The 21,819-nt window shown below is 50.2% G+C and overlaps 1 protein-coding gene across 1 annotated transcript in view; it reads right to left on the reverse strand.

Moving 5' to 3' along the window:
* Positions 1 to 3,354: 3,354 nt before the first annotated feature.
* Positions 3,355 to 21,819, reverse strand: part of Itgb5 (integrin subunit beta 5) — a 109,163-nt gene continuing 90,698 nt past the window's right edge. Inside the window, exons 11-15 of the mRNA XM_040750877.1 lie at positions 11,883 to 12,105; positions 8,483 to 8,583; positions 6,092 to 6,211; positions 5,288 to 5,454; positions 3,355 to 4,049 (exon numbers count right to left, since the gene is read on the reverse strand). Of these exons, the coding sequence (XP_040606811.1) occupies positions 3,954 to 4,049; positions 5,288 to 5,454; positions 6,092 to 6,211; positions 8,483 to 8,583; positions 11,883 to 12,105 (707 nt within the window). The 3' untranslated portion in view covers positions 3,355 to 3,953. The remainder of the gene's footprint in view (positions 4,050 to 5,287; positions 5,455 to 6,091; positions 6,212 to 8,482; positions 8,584 to 11,882; positions 12,106 to 21,819) is intronic.

Consider the following 21,819-nt stretch of genomic DNA (forward strand, 5'->3'; position numbering starts at 1 on the left):
AAAAACCACACCTGGAGGAACCCTGTCTCGAAACACACACACACACACACACATACACACACACACACACACAGAGAGAGAGAGAGAGAGAGAGAGAGAGAGAGAGAGAGAGAGAGAGAGAGAGAGAGAGAGAACCACACCTGAGTCCCAGGCACTGGCTCTAAGTGTGTCCTCCAGAAATGGTTGAGCTTTGAGCATAAACAGCTTTCCCAAACCCAGGGAAATATGCTATTCACAAAGCCAAAGGGTTAGGCTAGAGGCAGATGGTCACTGGGACGCCACAAGCTTCAGGACTGATAGTGATACCCACAGGCTCTGAGAAAGTAGGACATGCTAACCAAAGGATCCAAAGGCCAGACATATGGTCCTCTGTTACAGTCTACCTGTGATGGCTATTTTTGGTTGTCAACATAATCACATCAGAAATTAACTAAAACTCCAAGCAGCTGGTTAGACCTGTAAGGGATTTTTTTTTTCCTGAGACAGGGTTTCTCTGTGTAACAGCCTGTTCTGGAACTCGATCTGTAGACAAGACCGTCCTTGAACTCATAGAGATCCACCTGTCTCTGCCTCTGCATCCTGAGTGCTAGGATTAAAGGCGTGTACCACCACCGCCCTGTGCTGTAAGGGACTTTTTGGTTAATCAGGTCACTTGAAGTTGGAAGACCGCCAGGTGGTACTGGTGCACTCCTTTAATCCCAGCACTCGGGAGGCAAAGGCAGGTGGATCTCTGTGAGTTTGAAGCCAGTCTGGTGTAGAGTGAGTTCCAGAACAGCCAGGGCTACACAGAGAAACCCTGTCTCAAAAAAAAAAACAAAAATAAACAAAAACAAACAAACAAAATAATAATAAAATAATCCAAAAAGATGAAAGTAAAAAGCCAACTCCATAAAGTTGTCTCTGGCCTCCACAGGTGTGTAGTGGCAGAACTATCGTCTCCTAAATCATATTATACACACACACATATGTGGAGCTGGGTTTTGTAAAATGAAGCATTTTGCTACCACTTTGGGCTCACATTGCAACCTTAAGAAATGAAGAAATCATGGCAGGCCTTGTGCCAGATGTCAAGAATTTCCAGCAGGGGGCAGTAGGACACGGCAGGCAGCTGGTCCCTCCACAGGCAGCTCTTCCTCTAGGGTCACTGTGGAAACACTCCTAATTAACCTAGGCAACAGGTGGAAAAAAGGAGCTGGTGACCCCCAGTGTTAGTCTGTGACTCAAGAGGGTCACGTGCTCAACGCACTGACTATAGGAAACAGGAATTGAATAAGTTAATTCATGGTCTCCAGGAGACCCCAAAGTAAATGGAAGAGAAACTAAGTTTCTCCCAGTTTAGGAGACCTCAATGCCACCAATTTATTGTCCTCTATGTTTGTAAAGGGACTTACAGCCCCTTCTCTCTAAGTTCCACAAAAGGAAGGGCACTCAGAATCAGTTCTTTGCCCCAGGTAATCAACATCCACCCCACAGCAGGCCAAGAACAAAAAAGGTCCAAAGCCTCTATCAGTCTGATTTGAAATGAAGGTCCTAGCCGGGCGCTGGTGGCACACACCTTTGATCCCAGCACTTGGGAGGCAGAGGCAGGCAGATCTCTGTGAGTTCGAGGCCAGCCTGATCTACAGAGTGAGTTCCAAGACAGCCTCCAAAACAATACAGAGAAACTCTGTCTTGAAAAACAAACAAAAACAAAACAAAACAAACAAACAAGAAAGGAAGGAAGAAGGAAGGAAGGAAGGAAGAAGGGTCCTATAGGCTTGAAGCATTGCAGCAGCAAAAACCATTAGTGAGGAAGGGTCTCAGCTGGCTCAACAGTTACTGACTGTTCCTGCACGGTACCCAGGTTTGTTTTCCAGAACATACATGATGGCTCACTACAGGTTCTGTGGTGTACAGACATACTTACAAGTTAAACACTTACACACATAAACATTTTAAAAAATCAATTATCTTTAATTAATCATTATTATTATTTTGGTTTTTGGAGACAGGGTTTCTCTGTGTAACAGTCTTGGCTGTCATGGAACTCACTTTGTAGGCCAGGCTGGCCTCGAACTCACAGAGATCCTTTAGTCTCTGCGTACAGAGTGCTTGGATTAAAGGTGCTCAGCTAAAACTCAAATTTTAAGAATCCTAACATTAGTGAGAAATTTGTCAAGGAAGTGGGGCATTGTGAACCCAGGGTTCAGTACCACAGGGTCTCTCACCAAGTCACCTACCCTGCCAGAGCCTGCTTATTCTTCGGGACTCAAGGCAATGGCTCAGGGAGCTACTGGGACCCACTCATCTCCGAAGGGAATCTAAGGAGAGTCAAGGCTCTGTAGGAGACTAGCTGAGATGAATTTGGGCTTCGGGCTCCAGATGGGGCCTACAGGTTTGATGAGGGAAGGTGTTGGTTAGGGTCTATTATTTCCAGTGGAGGTCACACATCTCTGCCTGCTAGCATCTTGCACCATCTATTTCTATCTTTAGCAATGCAGAACATAGGCGGGAACCGAGCATGGTGTAAGGATTCAGGCATTATGCCGGCCTGCCCGTTACCTGGCATAATGCACTCAGGCAGATGCAAAGGACCCCTTTAAAAGAAAGACCTCTGCCCACTTAAGCTCTTCTTCCGGCTCCTCTCTTCCCAGCTCTTTCTGCTCTCTCTCCCACTGTTCCCCTGGGGCAGACAGAACTTTTCCTGTCTCCCTCTTCTCTTCTGTCCTCCCTCTGTCTCTCTGCATCTTTGTTCCTCCTCCAACCCCTTCTAATAAAACTTCTCACTAAGCACTAAGCTGTCTGCCTGGCATGTTGTCTGCCTGAGTCATCCTTGCCTGCCATGGAATCTGCCAAGGTCCCCCTAAAACTCTTAAGCAAAACCCGCAGGACCAACGGAGCCTGCTCATCTCTCTTGAACCACCTTAACTGCCCAAGCACCTTGGGGAGCCCTGCTCTGGAGTATTGGGCTGGTTCAAGTTCTCTTACTGAGAGTGTTTATGGACATGCTAGTCTCTCCTGGGGACCACTCAAAGGGAGGCAGGCACATACAGAGGGTATGAAGCCAACTGTCTTAGGTACAGTTTCTGTTGCTGTGAAAAGACCCGACGACCATGGCAACTCTTACAAAGGAAAGCGTTAAATTGGGGCTGGCTCATAGCTCGGGTTCAGTCCATTATTGCTATGGTGGGAAGCATGGCAGCAGGAAGGCAGACGTGATGCTGGAGAGGGAGTTGACAGTTCCACATCTGTATTAGCAGACGGCGGGAAGAGAGGCCTGGCTTGGACCTTCCCAGTTATACACTTCCTCCTAACAGTGCTACTTCCTATGGGCCTCGGGGCCCACTTTCTTCAAACCACCACACCGACAGAAAGTTGCTTGGATTCAATCTTTACTTCCAATCCCAGAAAATCTTTTCATTTAAAAGTACTAAACAAACACGGACAAGAGGGAAAAAGCTATCATTTACAAGGTGTATACCTTCAACAGGCACCTCCCCAAATCTACCAATACCCACAGATACCAGGCAGTCCTCAGGGAGTCAGTAATCAGATCTACATCATAAATGCGTGACCTTTTTATTTCATAGAAAACCCAACCAACCCGAAAAGGCCAGGCTGTGCGCCAGCTTTGTGCACGCAGACTCTTCCAGATACCATCTTGTCTGGCCAGGCGGGGAAGGGAGAGGCAGCCCAACCTTCAGCAGTTCATGGAGACAGCAAGCTGGAGGCAGCAGAGAAGCTGAGAATGCCAGAGTGTCCTTGCTTCTCCTGGCTTGAAGGGAAGTGGCCCCATGCGTCCCTGGTCTGTAGGCACAGGTCATGGTCAGCTACCTCTTGTGTGGGTAGCAGGCCCCCTAAGGCTGCATGGAGGGCATCCCGTTGCTTGCCTAGCTAGCGCGAACAAGTGGAAAGCAATCCAAGACGCGCCAGTCTTTACGCTCAGTCCCCCTCCAACCATTCAGAAGAGGGCCTCAGTCCACTGAGCCGTTGTAGGATTTGTTGAACTTGTTGAAGGCGAAATCTACGGTGTGTGTGGAGATGGGCTTTCTGTACAGGGGGTTGGAAGCCTGCGATCATGAGAGAGCACAGGTGTTACTTCAGCCTCAGATCTAGCACCTCCAGGGATGACTGCCTCGGCCTTGCTCTGTGCTCTGGGGCACTCCCTCCCTTCTCTTCATCTCTGAAACGGAGGGCTCAGGCGGCCTTGTAGCCTGAACAGACAGACTCTATCTCTGGGGAGTCAGAGGTATTATCTCTGAGCGTGGCTCTCCTGAACATGAGCCTCCATGGGAAGTAGATGAACAGGGAGTGCCTGGGGCAGAAGGCTTGCATATATGGCCATCTGTGGTGATGCCCTGCTTGTACCAATAGAGCCTGTCTGGCGGTCAGAGAATGGAGCTTGCCCCTAGCTAACCATAGAGGTTTGGAGGTCTGTACAGACAGACAGGAAGTGAGGTAGGTGGGCAGAAACAGGATATAAACAGGGAGAAACAGGAATCACTCTCTTGTCTCCTGAGATGCTAAGGAGGTAAGGTGCAGCAGTGGCTTGCTCCCTCTCTCTGATCTCTCGGCATTTCCCTCTATATCTGACTTATCTAGACCAATTAAGAACTCCATTTACAGCCACCCAACCAGACCTGGGGGCTTGAGCCGTTTCCTTGGGCTGGGTCTCTGTGTCACTGAGCCTGCCTCTGGCACTTTGCCCCACAGCAGTCCCAGCATGGGCAAGGGGTCTACATGTCCCTAAGTCTTCCAGGTGTGCGAGTCTCCCATCCAGTACTGAAGATGTTGATTCTTCACTGTTCATAGATTTGTTTGTTTGTTCTGTGATACTAGCAACTGAGCCCAGAGCCTTGCGCAGGCCAGGCAAGCACACTGCCACTGAACTACACTAAAAATAAAATAAATAAAATTTTTTTGTGAGAGCCCTATCTGCATGAATGCCTGCAGGCCAGAAGAGGGCACCAGATCTCATTATAGATGGTTATGAGCCACCATGTGGTTTCTGGGAGTTGAACTCAGGCCCTCTGGAAGAACTACCAGTGTCCTTAATCACTGAGCCATCTCTCCAGTCCCTGGTTATTTTTATCCCAAGACAAGGCCTTGGTAAGAAACCCAGGCTAACTTTGAACTTCCAAGTCCTGTTGCCTCTGGAGAAACTGGGATCATAGGTGTATAGGTTGTATACCACCACACCTAGCTCATTCTTCCTTAGCTTCATTGATTGTTTATAATAGTGAAGATACTGCTGCCTTTGGCCTTTGCTCCAGGCCAGCAGCCTCTCTGTTACCAATTCCACACCTACCATTTCATAGCGGGCCCTGGAGCGCTCACTCTGGAACTTGGCAAACTCTCGGCGGTCATGGATGGTGACAAGCAGTTTCCAGATGGCCAGAAGTGCCATCCCGATCAGAAGGATGCTGCCAACCACAGCCAGCAGGATGGTCATGGCATTGGGGGCACTTGCGCACTCTGGAAGGGACCGGGAGACAGGTTAGGCAAAGCAACTCCTGCACACTTCTACCTTCTGACCTCAGTTACATCCGAGGGGAGAGGTTGCCTCCCTTGGGCTCAACTTGGAAACTGGGTTGTGATCTGGAACTTGCAAACCTTTTTCTACTTCCTCCCCAACCCAAAAACTGAAATGGCTGACATATAGATAGAAACTACAGTCACTCTGAGAACAGGCTGTTAGTCCCAGTGCCCAGAACACAAGACAGAATTGTTGGTACCGACAGACTGTTGTGACCCAGACCATCTCCAATTTAAGGGACACCCCAGTCCTGGTGGACCAGCCGCCCTGAACCCTCCCTGCAAAACCCCTTAACCAAGCATGCTAAAGTGTCCTCCGTGGTGACCCTACACAGCAACACTCCCATAGATCCACTGCCCCAGCCCCAGCCTCTGCCTCAACAGCATGGCCGGCTGGTGTGCTCCTCACAGGCACTTTGAGACGGGGTCTCCTGTAGGCCAGGCCGACCTTTAAGGGCCTGAATTTCGCATTTTTCCGTCTGTACCTCCCAGAGTGCTGGGTTCACAGGCACGAACCACCACTCAGGGACTGGCACAAGAGAGCAAGGCCAGGGGGGCCCCTCAGGCTCTCACCTACCTGGCTCCCTGAGGACCGTCAGGTTGGACCTCCCATTGGGCAGTTCTGTATAGCTGAACATCATGACGCAGTCCTTAGCAGTTTTGTAGAAGCAAAGCACAGCTTCCTGGTCGTCTTTGACTAGGAGGAAGCAAGCAGAATTACCCTGAGCATCTTTCTGGGAAACATCGGAACCGCCGATGGACAAAAAAGACGGGAGACTTAAAAGGGGCTGCAGGCCATTAAAACGAGCTCAGATTTCTCATATCAAGGCCCAGGGCTAAGTGTATTGCTCTGGGGACATGTGGTTCCCATAAGGACTGTCAGCCTTCTGAAGTGGTGGCTGGTGGTGACACGAAATAAAAGACACCTTCAATGGTCAGGAGTGGGCGTGGGTGAATGGAACGGGATGCGACAGGCCTGAGTGAGCGTCTGCCTTTGGAAACTGGCCCAGTCTGCAGGGCTAACTTAGCTAAAGAAGACAAGAGGATGCTCTTCCCCGAGAGCTGGAGCTCAGGGTGCCAAGGCTCTCCGGACGAGAGGCTGGCTTGGTGGTGGTCCTCCACACTGACACTGTGAGCCTCTGTCAGAGGTCAGGCCATTAGAGACCCCGCTCTGTCTGTGACAGGTCTCGTTCCCGACAAACCCCTTCCTCAGCTGCCACAACCCTTCTCTTTCCCCACATCACCCTGACTAGAGTGGACAATGTAACTGTCCTCCCAGGCACCAGGTGCCTGAAAGGTTTTTCTCTTCTTTATTTTTGTTTTTTTGGAACAGGGTTTCTCTGTATTGTTTTGGAGGCTGTCCTGGAACTTACTCTGTAGACCAGGATGGCCTCAAACTCACAGAGATCCACCTGCCTCTGCCTCCCAAGTGCTGGGATTAAAGGTGTGCACCACCAATGCCCAGCTGGAAAAGGGTTTTAAGATTGATTTTTAAGAGGTAATGGGGTTGGAAAAAAGAAAGTCAGTCAACAAGGGCATCTTGGCCCCAAATCACAAGCACAGGTTAATGCTGTGATACTAAATGTGCTTCTTTTCCTTTTCAACCTGGTTGAACAGGGGCTTCAACAGGAAACAGGTGAACAGGTGTGGCTAGCCAACCTTTTCTCTCAGCCCCTTCAGACTTAGTGAGGGTGTGTATTTTTAAAAGCACAAGAAAGAACAGGACGCCATGACACACAATTATAATCCCAGTGCTTGGGAGAGCAATGTAAAAACAGAAACAAAATGATAAGGCTGGGCATGGTGGCACACACCTTTAATCCCAGCACTTGGGAGGCAGAGGCAAACAAATACACCAAGCATGCCAGCCAGCCAGCCTGGCGATATGTGGTGGATCAGCCCGCTGAGAGGATTGGGCTAGGAAGGAGACAATGCACAAAGGGCAGGCTTGCTTGTGGGAGGTGGGAGCCCTTTTTTCCTCACTACATGTGCTTCATGTAAGAGAAGCTCAGCCAGGCCCTGGAAGGCAAGCTACGGAAGGGCAAGATAGGAGAGTGAGAAATTGCAAAGAATTCTCACCTCCCCCAGAGCCTGGGACAGGGCTGGCCGCATGGAAGGTGCTCCCTGAATGCTTGCAGGGTAAACAGACTCAGCATACTCCATGCCAAGCAGTCAATCAAAATCAGGGGAGAGGGAACACGAGCGTGGATAAAGAGAGAAGAAAGAAGCCAGGACCAAGACAGACAGGGCAAGGGCCAGGAGTTTACATTACAGCGGCTGAAGGTCAAGGCATGGGAAAGCCTGCTAGCACTGTCGAGCATTGGTTGGACGTCCCCCCTTCAGATATATGCATTCCCTCAGGAACTGTTTAATCATTTCAAAATGTAGCCAATTTAGGAAACTCGCAATGTTATACCAGTGCCCAGAAATGTCCACACGTGTTAGCATATAATCTCTACTCTTCCTGCCCTTTCTCAACTGGCATTGCCTACTGTGGACATTTTAAATAGCATCATGTAATACCTATGTTCTTTTCTGCCCAGCTTCTTCCACTTAGCCCAATGTTTTGGAGGCTCATATGTGTTATCATGTTAGTGTTTTGCTCTTTACTGTGGTAAAAATAATATTCCATTATGGATGGATATAGAACATTTACTTCAGTAATGAACAACTGACTATTACAATCAATGCTATGAACACGTGAAAATCAGGTCCAACTCTTTGGGGCATATACCTCACAGTGGAATTGTTATATTTTGTGATGATTCTGACTCCTGCATGACATTCCTGCCAACAGTATGTAATGGTCCCAACCCATGATCCCTCTGGAGAGTTAACAATCATGCCAAGGAAGCTGTGCTGGGCTTGACTCAGGGCTGAGACCATTTGCTCCCCAGGGAGAAACAAACCCCTAGAAGCCGGCCAAGGTCCACAGAGACAGCCGTCCATGGTTACCCAGGGCACTCACCGATGGTGTCTACCCACGTGATCACCTCCTCTCTGCACTGGTGGTGGCAGGTCTGGTTGTCAGGTTTCCCCGAGTGAAGCAGCAGGCACTCTACACAGTCTCTGAGAAAATTCATGTGGGCATTAGCTGCTGTGTAATGCCCCAAAGGTTCAGCTGCACTCCTAACGTCTGGCCTTGGGGACAAGATGCTCTGACACCTTGCTGGTGTTAAAAGGAAGTCCCAGGGTCTCAGAGAGATATGATTGGCTTTAGAGGTGTATCTGGTATACAGGTCAATTTGCCAGCTGCTGACCTTTCCGGTTTGACAGCAGGAACCAAATCTGCACCTTGCTACAGTGACATGGCCAAGCAGTCAGTCGGCTCCATGGAGATGTCCAGGGAATAACGACCACTCCTGGGCCTTGGGGTGCCTCCACATTCCTGGGGCCAGTGCTTGAAGCCCTGTGTTATCCCCGAATGGTAACAAGGACTTTTAGCAGTAAGCCTCTATGCCTGGGCTCAACTGAACCCTCAGAGCTGACTACCAGGATGGGGCTTCCTGGCAAGTCTGATGCTTGGAAGGACTGATCATCACTGTCTGGGCACCTTGGGCTCCCACCCCTTCCCTTTCCCACATAGTGTCCACCTGCCAGCATCCTTCAGGGCATGATGGCCACTTACCTGGTAATTGGTCTATACCAAAGTTTATAACAGAGGCCTTCTCTAGAAAATGGATGAGGAGTCAAAAAAAGAGGCCCTCTCAATCCCCCCTCACCCACCCTTGGGTGACTGCCCGTGAAGATGCTAAATTAAAATGCCCCATTGAACAGCTATTACATTTAAACCCAGGTCCAGACAATCCCTCTTGAGGTTGCATTGTAATAAAAACGTAGGGACACAGGAGGGAGGCCAGGCGTGAGTCAAGCAAGCCACTGTTAAAGTTTGTGAGAGAGGAAGGGTCTCTGCCTCCTTGGGAGGACCAGGGTGGTGCCATAGGAAAAGCAAACTCCATGGCAGAATGGGTAGGGTCAAGCAGCCCAGGGGACACCAAGGCTCTGGTGGAGTGGCACTTGAAATTCTAAGGACACAAGAGGGGTTGCTAGAGTCAGGCATGCAGGGGAGGTACTGTGACCCTGAAGTAAGGGGTAACTGCACACAACCCCAGCCACAAGGGGGCAGGCCACCCTACTTATACCATGGGCCCCAAAGAGCTGGCTGTCTAGAAAAGTTCACCAGTACCGGAGGGAGCGCCATCATAGAGTAGGGCCACTCTACAGAGGACACTGAGACCCAAGAGGAGAAGCAGATGTCAGGGCCCCTACCAGTGTCCTGCCTCCCGGACATGCTCAGGCCACCTTCTGGGCATTGATAAGGACTGGGCAGTGGGTAGATCATGAAGAGAGAAGGCTGTGACTTTCTCAAGAGGACACTGACATGCTTAGGAATTTAGCTACTCCTCTCTTTGGGCCGATCTCAGGCAGACTTTAGATTTGTCTCGTGCCCTGCCTGGTCCCTCCTTCCACCCCCTACCCCTCAGGGTAGGCAGGCTTGGTCAGGAGCCAGAAAGGGGTGACTCCGTCTTTGGCCATTCACACTGACCCTTGCTGGACCTTCCGCCAGCCTCCTGGATCAGCACATGGCAAACAGGATGCCTGGTTTCCGGTTAGCTGGAACCCATAACTCCCCTCAGATGCTCCACTGTATCAATACAACTCAGTGTCACTTCTAGGACACACTCCATACAACCCACAGGGCTACAGCAGCCTAGAGCTGAGCTCCCCCACATCCGGAAACTCAGACTGCACTGTAGTTACGTATTAAAAGCATGTCTGCCCCTTTACAAAAACAAGCCACTCAGAGAGCTTGTGCAAGGCATGTTAATTAAAATCAGCTGGAGGCAAGTGTGACCTCACCAAAGTGAAGGGTGTGTTTGGTTAGTTCTAGAACAGGAGGAATGAAGGACTAAAGCATTCAAAACCTCTCAGAAAACAGAAAGCAGGAAAATGGCCTAAAATTTCATTATCAAAAGAGCTTTCTTTTAAAAAAATTTCCATTATGCCATAAAGAGACCAGTGTGGTCCTGGGATAGATGACAAGGGGCAGTCCCTATCTTTGTGCTTTCTTAGCTTTTCAGACATTTAAAGCAAGGGTTGCTTTTCCCTAAGGCCTTTTAACCACTGAGACAACCCCACATTGCCTGCGGCTCCATGGGAAGGTAAAGAGGCTTCTGCTCCTTTTCCTATGTCCGTGTGCTGCCCCAGCTTGGCCCACACCCCAGGGTCTGCTGGGAACTGTGGGGCTGGGGGTCCCGGGACACCATGCTGACTAGAGCTGCGATCCTACCCACACGGACATGGTGTCTGGGCCATTCCCTCCCTATCTGGCCTCTCAATCTACAGGCAGGCTCAGCTGCCCGTGCCCAGGGCTGTCTGTGGCACATGGCCAGGGAGGGTCAAGCCACTCTGAACATTTTTGAACACAGCTGACCAGCAGCAATCACAGGCTCTGCAAGCATGAACTCACTTCATTATCAGCCTGGCCAGACGTTAGCAGGGAAATCTGCCAAAAGAAAAGCACAGCCGTGCTCCTTTGCCAAAGAATAACGCTGCTTGCATCACCACTTGCTTCTACTTGGTGCCCAGCTTCCCCCGCTGCCTGGCTCCTCAGCACCAAGGATGACACAGCTGTTTCCCAGCACGTTCTGACGGCCAATGCCACGCCTGTGCTCCAGGCAGCACCGTGGCTTGACTGTTGCAACTGACTTGTGTTGCACCGTGGTGGTGGGTGTGAAGAGCAGAGCCCTGGATGGTCATCGGGGTGTGTGTGACCTGCCTGGGCTGAGCCCGGGACAGTAGCCTGGACAAGCTCTACATTCAGCCCTACTCCATTATCAGCATAAATAGAGCAGAAAAATCCCAAAGCCCCTGCACTCGCTTCAGGCATCCCTATCTAGGTCGGCGCCTTTCCATCCCATTTGCCTTCTGATTACAGTTTGTTTAATGCAGCATTCCCACAGGCCTGGTCTATGTTTGGGAGATGCTCTGCAAGGATCAAAGGCACCTGGGAAAGAACGCACAGGGCATTCCCTCTAGAGAATAGACGATGGCATACCCAAGGCTCCGTTTTGTCTAGACCAGTTTCATCTCATTTGTCACTCTGCAATCTCTAAACTTGCTTAGAGTGGATCGGTGATCTTGTTTTTGGGAACGGTTTCACTTTCCTTCCCCTGATCCCTGCCTGGCCCTGCACACCCGCCCTCCAGACACCTAGCATTTCATGGCCGTTGTTTTGGTGACTGTTAGCAGAGGTTTTGGTTGGCAGCCTGTGTGTGGACGAGGATGGACCACAGACACAGGAGGCTGGCTGGGGAGGGTGCCTGGTGAAAGACAGGTTGGGGCCAGAAGAGCAGGCAGGCCCTTACCTCTTGGAGCTGCAGGCATCTGGGCAGGTTGGGCACTTCTCACATGTTTCCCCAAAGGCTCCGGGCTCTGTACACTGGCACTGCCCACAGACACAGCGGCCACGGTCACTGCAGATCTGCCCATCCTTGGCCCGGCAAGTGCTGATGTCCGTTGAGCAGTTACAATTGTCCCCAATGTAACCTGCATGGCACTTGCATTCTCCACAGTGACATTCGCCGTGGCCTGAAAGGACACACACATGTATCAGTCAGGGCTTGCCAGCCTTTAAATATGAGCATATGCCACCCGGTGCCCGCCATGTGCCAGGGTGAGGAATCCCACAGAGAACGGGGCACTGGTGATGTCACAGGACAATATGCATAACCTGACAGAGTGTAGACGGGTGTTTTGATTGGTCCAGACCCTGGTCAAGTCACAACACAAAACCAGAAAAGCATCCTGATTCAGTTAATGTATGAAACTAGTCCCCCAAAATGCCCACTCCAGAAACTGTGACTACTGCACAGCGGTGACTGAGCAGAGTAGCCTCTTCTGGATGGTCCAGTTGGGCCCTAAACCTAGCAACAAGGTCTTTACAACAGGAGCAGGGGTGACTACAGAAGGTGGCGAGGGGACAACAGAAGCAAGGCACTCCGCAGCTGGCTTCGAAGATGATAAACAAGAAATGCAAGCAGCTGGAAAAACCTAGCGCCTCCAGGGGTGTGAGGAAGTACAAGTGTGCAGACACCCTAACATCAGCCAGGGAAATACGCTCTGAAGTCTGGCCTCTGCGCTCTGAGAACAGATCCAGACTGCTGGACCGCACAAAACATACAGTGATTTGTTACAGGCCCAACCAAAACCAAGCGCAGCCATGCTTCCGGAGTCCTAGTGAGATGCTGAACTGCTCTGGCCCTGGGGCCCCGCAGTCCCTAGACAGAGGGCTACAGAGCGTCAGTCCTCACGGGCACTCAAGGACTCTTGTAGGCATGTCTGTCACAGACTGGTGCTGTCGGCTCCACCCATTCTCACAGTAACCCACAAGGCGGGCGTAACTCATGAGGATGAAACTGACACACAGAAGAGACAGTTCATCGAAGGTCACCCAGCTAGCTATAGGAGACCCAAGGGAGTCAGTCCAGTGTCCTTGGTCTGAACTCCTGCCCAGAGCAGGCTTGGCCATCATGAGAACCTACTGGGGACAACCTACTTCTCCTTGCTTGGATGGGTCCTGTCCCCAGCCTGTCAGGGAGGAGGTGTAGTAGAAATTAAATTGGCAAATTGCCATGTGCTTGCAAAAAAGCGGAACTTTGGGAACAAGAGCATGTCCATTTCAATGTCCTCTGAAAATATCCTGAGCAGGATGGTCCCCTGGCCCCGTGACAGCAAATAGCTAAGGGTATTTCAGGCATTGTGCCCTTGAGAACAGCTGCAAGGCCGACCATCTCCAACAGAGGTTACTACTGTTTACCCCACGGTATAAAAATGCCTGTGTCACGACGGAGACGCAAATGCATCCTCAGAAAGCACTCTGCTCTGCCTGGGAAATCTCAGCAGACTGGGCGATGTTTACTGACTCCATCGGGTTCCTCCAGCTGTCTCTGTTGGATGGCCTAAGTGCCCAATTTGATGTTTTTGCTATCTATCCGTTACCTCTTGCCACCTGCCTAGCAAACGCACTCATTCAAAACAAAAAGCATAGCTTTTGTAGATGGTTCTGTTTGCAACAGGGAGGCATTGTCTCAGGGTTCTGCAGGCATCAAGGGCAGCAGCATCACTGCTTGGAGAACTGATTGAGCACCTTCTGGGCAAAAGGAGAGCATGGACACTGCTGTGTCCTCTGTCCTCTGGGGATCTGGATTAAACAGCTCACTTTTCCAAAGGTTTATTTTTTGTGTGTCTCTGTGGGTGGTTATGTGCATACGTGGGTGGGAGTCCACAGATCCAGAAGGGAGTGTCAGATCCCTTGGAAATGGACTTAACAGAATGTTGTGAGCGTCCTGACATGGGTGCTGGGAACTGAACTCTGGTTATGCAAGAACAGCAAGTGCTATTAACCACTGAGTCAATTCTCCACCTGTGAAATGGCTTTTATAAAAAGTTGACTGTTGCCGGGTGGTGGTGGCACACACCTTTAATCCTAGCACTTGGGAGAGAGAGGTGGACAGATCTCTATGAGCGTGAGGCCAGCCTGGTCTACACAGTGAATTCCAGGACAGCCTGGTCTATAGAGCGAGTTCCAGGACAGCCTGGTCTACAGAGCGAGTTCCAGGACAGCCAGGGCTACACAGAGAAGCCCTGTCCTAGAAAAGAAAAAGTTGACTGTTGTAGCAGCGTATCTTCCTCCTTGGTGCCCCGTTGCTAAGGCCGACACCATCAAGAAAACCAGGAGTTTGCATGTACTGAGCATCTGCCCACAGATGAGTGCAAGACAGGAGAGCGCAGCTTTGAGTGTCATCACGGTGGGAATCTGTGTTCACCTCCACTGCGGAGTCCGTTATTCTACACTGGAACCCAGCATGCTCCTGGCCTCGTAATGGATCCGGTCTACAATACTGGTTAGGACCTAACTTCAGAGAAACTCTACTAGTCACTCAGATTCCTGGCCCTCTTCCTCTGGCTCATGTCCTCTGTAGTACCTACAACCTGCAAGGGACAGGAGGACCATCTGGAGTGTCCCTGTGTCCCAACCCTCCTTCACACGACAGCCTCTCCAGTTCACCCCGGTGCTCTGAGCCACAGAGCATTTCAAAGGCGGTGCTGAGGCATACAGCCAGGCGTCCGGGAAGGAAAGAACGCCAGGCAGACCAGGAGGCCGAGGAGTGCCGCTCACACCACACAGGAGCTGCCATGTGATGTGGGTGCCACAGGAAAGCGCCCGTACAAGGTCATGGATTTATGGAATTCAGGATGACCACTGTCTCTCTGCCAGCATGTGATGAGCAATGGCGAACCCCCAAGGGGTCTTCAAAGGTGAAATGGGTCCAACCTACACAACCCCTCCCTTGCTCTCACCCTGGGGACTGTTAAATTGAAGTAGTTCATGGCTAAAGGCAACCTTTGCTCAACGTTTTATTACAGGAAACCTGGAGAAAAGGTAAAGACTTTGCAGTGGACATCCAAATACTTCCCTCCAGTACTCTGTCAGTACATGCATGTACTATGTTATTAATAATATAATTATATCTATCCATTCAGCATGTATATCATTTTTCATGCATTTTAGAGTCAACTTTAGGGGAGAGTGTCATTTTTCATTTTCTATTTTGAGGCAGGCTTTTGCTAAGTTGGCCAAGCTGCCTTGAATTCACACTATTGTTCAGGCAGGCCTCGGAGTCCTGATCTTCTGGCCTCGAACTCCTACCAGGTCTATCCGGGGAACAACTATACAATACGGTTCCGACACTGCCCAGTAGCCCACACATCACAACCTTCTACAAAGCAAGGCTGTAAGAGCTGCAGAAGGCATGGCTGCTCCTCTGTTTCCCACAATTAGGAGCTGTTTCAGTAAGATGTACTGTTTCCTTTCTGCCTCTGTCTTTGGCAGCATTATAAAGAGATCCACATGTAATTTCAAACAACATCCCCATTTATCCAAGTTTTGGAGGTGTGCATCACTCCATGGTGGGGCTGGGTTTGCGATTCAGCATGTGTGCTAAAGGGAAGGAAGCCTTGGTTTTCTGGTGACCAAGTATCTACGTGCAAAGGTCATCTTACTGTAGAATGGGCATGCTCGGCAGAGGTGCCTAGAGCTCTGTAGTCCCATTGTGATGGCTGAGCAGTACGGAAGCCCCACTTGTTTTTTAGAACATCTGATATCCTGTAGGTTCCAGAGAGCGAGAGATGGTGGTGATACAAGAGAAGCCATCATGGGCTCTTGGAAGGAACAAGACCCACCAGAGACACAATGTGTCCTGAAAGCATCCCCGTGCCCCGTGCAGTGTGGACATGACTAGCAAATGAAGCAGCTGGGAAGTAGACAGAGTGTGAAAGTCCAGCCTACCCGGGAGAGGGCTCTCAGAGCAGCAGCCAAGGGGCTGCTGGACATAGACAACCCCACACGTGGCTTTTGGGCTTCCAGTATTTAAGGATTCCAAAGCAATCTCAAAGAAAACCCAAAGAGAAAGGACATCCAAGGTTTGTACTTGGTGATGCTGTAGAGGCCACCATCACTCATGTTCTTAAAGGAATCTTGTCCCCAGTAGAGACTCTAATAGTTACAGTTTGGTGACCAGCTGGCTGCTCACTACCTTTTAAAGACAGTGGAAGAGTCAGGGAGGTGGTTTAGTGGTACAGCCCAAATCCGTCATGCACAGGGACTCGGCTTCACCCATAAAAGCACCACCCAGCACACATAAAGGGTAAAAGAACTTAGGTGAAGACGGGACATCTGCCACTGTGTCCTCCTTGACACTGGTTGTTGTTCCTATCTAATAATAGGGATCTTTCCCAGGGAGGAAGGCCGAGTCCTCAACACAATGCTACAAAGTAGCATAACTAGGAACTGGTTACTACTTGTCATCTTAGCTTAAAGTCTCCCAGTCTCCTTTAGGACATGTAACCTGCATAGCATCTGAATCCACAGATCTGATCACAGAGAATTCTTATTCCATTGTCCACTCTAGAACACCTTCGGCATCTTAGTATCTGTGCAGCTTAGCCCTCTCCTAGTACCCCAGGAATGTATGTATTAGGATGACAAGGGGCATTTGGCCCCTGCTTCCAGGATCACTAGCCATCAACCACTAGTGTCACAGGGCCTAGGGACATAAAGTGAGGCCTCTTCCTCAAAACCAAGCTCAGGACAGACGGTACTGAATTCAATGACGACTGTTCAATATCATGAAGACATACATACGTTTTCATCACACACAGAGAAGGGAGGGATGGATACTTAAGGGTCATGAAATCACTGCCATGCATTGCTACACAAGTAACTTACTTACCATCAGTGCCTCCCTTGTCAGAATGACTGGCAGCTAAATGGACAGGAAGCTGTAAATGTGCCTATTTATACAGAATTTCAGCTCTACAGAATTCACAATACAGTGTTTGTGTGGGCTGCAGGCCAGGTCTTCTTGCTGCTTTTACCAATCAGAGTATAGGCTATTCAGAGGCCTGGGCTGGGGCTGGGGAGTCAGTGGCCTAGAAGGAGCCAGCGAGAAGCTCAGCATTGATGCTTCACAGAGGTGAAGACGGTCAAGGATGGGGGGGGGGCTAGTGGGGTCCCAGGACAAGGTCCAGCAGGCAGGGGAGCATGTGGAGCTGTGAGCACAGACATCTTCGCAGGCAAGCTGGACAGGACAGGACGGGAAGCAAGCATGACGATTGCAGAGCATTCTTCTGAAAGAGGAAGATTTAGGAAAGCGAACTCTGGAGGAATCACAGCCTGGCAGGGGAGGAGATGACTGAGGCCCAGGCTGTGCCTCTGTGAGGTGCCCAGAGGGGCGGAGCTGAAGATAACGAGGAGAGCGGCTGATTGGCTTTTCCTTTCCTGTCAGTGAAAATGACACTTTGTGGCAATGACCTGAAATCCAAAGACAGAACTGCTTGCCTAGAACAGGGGGGCTCCGACAGAAGGAAGAGCTATGAAGCAGGCACCAAGGACTTCAGGCAACAGGGGAGACCACGTCACTGACAAGAACAAGAGAGGATCCTTGAAGGAGGGAAAACCAAGGATTGAGGCATTCCTGAGCCGAGAGGAGGCCCTGTCCAGCCTCTCTAGCCCACTCTATGCTCACAGAGACATCGGATTGGGACAAGCATATAAAGCTGACGTTGGCCATGGAAAAGAAGCTGGAAACAGGGCTGGAACACAATGAAACACCTAGAACTTGAGACAGTGATCGGCAGGATTCTGAGATCTGCCACCCCCACCCCAAGCCCCGATCTGCTGGCACTGAAGATGTCTTGGTGTCTTATTTCTAAGTGAGGCTAGGAGAAATGCCTCCCGACGAGGTAGTCCTGTGAGGCAAGCCAACCTGTACAAAACACTTCAACACGCTTGGCATTCAGGAAAAACCACCTTCCTCGTCCCTATTGTTACTGCCATGCAGGAGGGAGGGTTCATGCCAACTTGATCGACGGTCTGCAAAGCTTTAAGTTCCCACAGACTACCTGATCCAAACCCAAGCTGAGGCAGCAATGCCCAGGACAAAGAACCAATAAATACTGCCTGCCTTCCACAGTGAGAGAGAGTGCCTGTCAACCATGGAGGGTGGGGGAAGGCTCCACAGATGAACAGCTGGCTTTGACATTTAATCCCACTTAGATCAGGCCACGGAAATCTCCTCAGAAATGATGACAGGACACTGGCAACCGGCCAGTGCTACACCTGGACTTGGACTGCGTCCCAAAAGTGCTGTGTTTAAGGCTTGTTCTTCAGGGTGGCACTCCTGGGGCGGTGTGGGGCCTGGTGGAAGGAAGCTGGGTCACTGTGATTGTGCCTTTGCAGGGGACTGGACCTCCAGACCTTTCCTCTCTCTGTTCCCAGCTCTGATGAAGTTTGAGGCCTCTTAAGCTGCCTCAACACAGGAGACAAGGAGTCAACCTGAAACCCCCAAAACCTCCTCGTCATCTTCAAATGATTTTCTCAGGCATTTTGTCACAGCAATGGAAAGCTAACACAGCTAGATACTATTATAAGCAATGTACACAAACTACTTAGTCTACCCAATAATTCTATGCAGTGAGTAGTTATTACCTTAATTTTAACAGGGCTGGTAGTTGGCAGCGTATGACCCACTTTCTTTTTACTCTGGAGTCTACTCTCTGGTTTTGGGATATAGTTCAGTGATAGAACACTTAGCTACAGGATTCTATTTTTTTGTTTAAAATGGTGTCTTGGGGCTGGAGAGATGGCTCAGTGGTTAAGAGCACTGGCTGTTCTTCCAGAAGACACTAGTTCAATTCCGAGCACCCACATGGCAGCTCACAGCTGTCTGTAATTCCAGTTCCAGCAGATCTGGCATCCTCACACAGACATATATGCAGGCAAAACATCAATGTGCATAAAGTAAAAATAAATAATTAAAAAAAAAGACGGTGTCTCATTATTTGGCCCTGGCTGACCTGGAACTCACAGATATCCATCCGTCTCTGTCTCTCAAGTGCTGGGACGTGTACCACCACACCCAACATTATGTAGCACCTCCTCTCTGGGGAATCCAATCATGATGGTAAGTAAATGCCTAAGGGGGTTCAAAGTATGATATTGTGAAGATAGTGTAGCCTAATGCACATGTCTGGCTCATTCCACCACAGGCACTAAGTCAGTCTTGGCCACCTTTATTTTCTCTGTGAACAGGGATGGATGAGCTGTTGGCCCTTCACCATCACAGCTGCTGGTTTGTGACTGGGGCTGGGAGGCTGGGGCAGATCTCCTTAAAGCCTCATGTTTAGGCGGAGGGAGGGCATCTGAGGTAAAAGTTATCAAGAGTTTCAGAGGGGAATCTGACGTTGCAAGACAGCAGGCAGCCAGGAGGGGACAGTGGGAATGCTAGTGAAAGACAGAAAACGGTTAAGTTGGGGATCCTTAGGGCTGAGAGAGACGGGAGGGTGCTTAGGACCTGGCAGGAGCATCACCTGATCCTTCAGGGTCAAGCTGCCTGAGGAGGAATTCCTATAACCCAGAGGACCCGAGTTTTTGACTACCATGCCCTCTCCCAGACAGTCCCACCCTGTGTCTGCTCCTGCTTCCGAGGCACTGCCTCTGTGATCTCTGTTACTGGAATATGAACGGGGAGGTGCTACACTTCTGTTTAAGACCCGGCTCCTCCTCCTCAGAGTATCACATTTCCAACTCAAGCACAACCTGCAAGGCAGCCCACCACCTAACTCCCTCCCCTCCTCCTGGAGTCCTTCACCTGCCCGCTTCTTTAGGCACCTCAGGGCCTGGCCAGCCTCTAGGAGTCTGGACACAAGCAGTCTTGTTTTAGAACCATCACACTGACTGCAGTGCGGACAGTAGCAGCAGAGGAGGAACGGACTTCAAAGGAGTAGAAATGGTCAGTGCAGATGGATGGAAAGGTTGGGGAGAAGGCGGGATACGGGGCAGCTTCTAGGGAGACAAAGACACTAGACAGAGCCTCGCTGGGAGGCAGAACAGAGTTCAGTTGGGGACATACTGGAGTAAGGGCTTGCAAGAGGCTCCCAGAACTCAGGAGGGAGTATTTGGGGCCGAGCAATCTAGGCTTGCTGGAGGTACCCCAGAGGGTGATCCCCAGGGAGAATGTGGTGGGCAGGTGAGCATCTCTGACCCTGGCAACTGGTTAGAGACTGAAGGTACAAAGGACACTGGCGAGGGGTTGAGTCCAATTGGAACTGAGTTTCATAGGGTCTAGGCAGAGGCGACCATGACGATGGCACTTGACCACAACATGCTGTTACCAGAGGAAAGATGAGTGGCTAGTGAACAAGCACGTGATGGGAGCAGTTTTGTTTTTCTTTTCTGACTTTCACATTCATTCTCCCGCCCTCCCTCCATCTTCCCCTCCCTCCTCCTTTCCCTTCCTCCCTTCAGACTGGAACATGTCTGAAAGCTGACCTATCTGCATATACCTATATTCTCAGCACTCAGTTGGCAAAGGCAGGAAGATCAACACAGTTTTGAGGCCAGCATGGTCTACACAGCACATTCCAGGCCAGCAAGGAATGTGCAACAAAACCCAAACAGCTAACACGGAGAGTACAGTACCTGTTGGTTTGTGCTCCTTATCCCATGAGCCCACACACTGATAGACTTGTATTCGTGTGTGCCGGGTGCCTCGCACGCCTTCCGGCCCCCAGAGGACACTGAGAATGTGCTGCTGATGGCTGGACAGAGCTCAAGACTGGAGAAACAGACTCCCAATGATGAACATTAAGAAAGAATTACCACTGATCCTATGGACTTTGACAGTTCAAATTATCAACAAACAGCTGGAGGTGGTGGCACACACCTTTAATTCCAGCACTCGGGAGGCAGAGGCAGGCGGATCTCTGTGAGTTTGAGACCAGCCTGGTCTACTGAGTGAGTTCCAGGACAGGCTCCAAAACAATACAGAGAAACCCTGTCTCGAAAAACCAAAAGAAACCAAACAAACAAAACAAAATAAAAAACCAACCAAACAAACAAAAAGTTATCAACAAACATCCACGAAACCCAGAGGCTTTGGGGGTACCAGAGAGAACTGAGGATTCCCCTTCCTTTCCCATGGTCAAACAGAAATCACAGTTATCTTTGTCCTCAGCCCTCCCCCCCACTTTGTTACAATGTTCCAATCTCTCAGTGGGAAGCCACTCAGTGATTCATTCTTGGCCTCTGGGCCAGCCACCCCTCTTGCTAGGCTTACTGTTGACAAACCAGTCCTACTACTGCCAATTGATGGTGTTTCCCCATGAGTAGCTATCACCCTCTGCTTTTCATGTATCTGGACCACAAGCTCTTATCTGGGGAGCAAACGATGATCACTATGACAAAAGCATTTAGGCCAGGTTTCTGTAAATTCCCACATTACTTTGCTATCACAGCACTGTCCTGGAAGCTAAGACTCCACGGTCAACGTCAGAGAGCCCTCCCAAAGAATACCGTGGCCTTCCTGGCTTTGGCCCCGTAGGGCCATGACGACAGTATTATCATCCACGAGGGAGGCAGGGAAAGGGTCTGGCTTCTAGGCCAGCTCTCTGTCCTGGGGAGATTATGGCAGTGAAGGGAAGATGGGGGAAAATCCTATGTTCTTTAGGGAACTCTCCAGTTTCAAAGAAGCCTGAAAACTGCTGGGTAAAATATACCATAGTCCTTGTCAAGGTCCCAAGAGTACCGACTTAGAGAGAAACAGAAGGCTGTTGCCAAAAGACACAGAGGGACCCCAGCTCCACACCTTGGGGTTGGCTTAATTACCCAATCTGCCTGGCAGGCACCTTGGGGTGATTCGGGACACATATGTAGAGTGTGAACTCACAGCCCTCTTGGCCACA

This window comes from Mesocricetus auratus, unplaced genomic scaffold (genome assembly GCF_017639785.1).
Source record: "Mesocricetus auratus isolate SY011 unplaced genomic scaffold, BCM_Maur_2.0 Super-Scaffold_100008, whole genome shotgun sequence".
In the NCBI taxonomy this organism is placed as follows: Eukaryota; Metazoa; Chordata; class Mammalia; order Rodentia; family Cricetidae; genus Mesocricetus; species Mesocricetus auratus.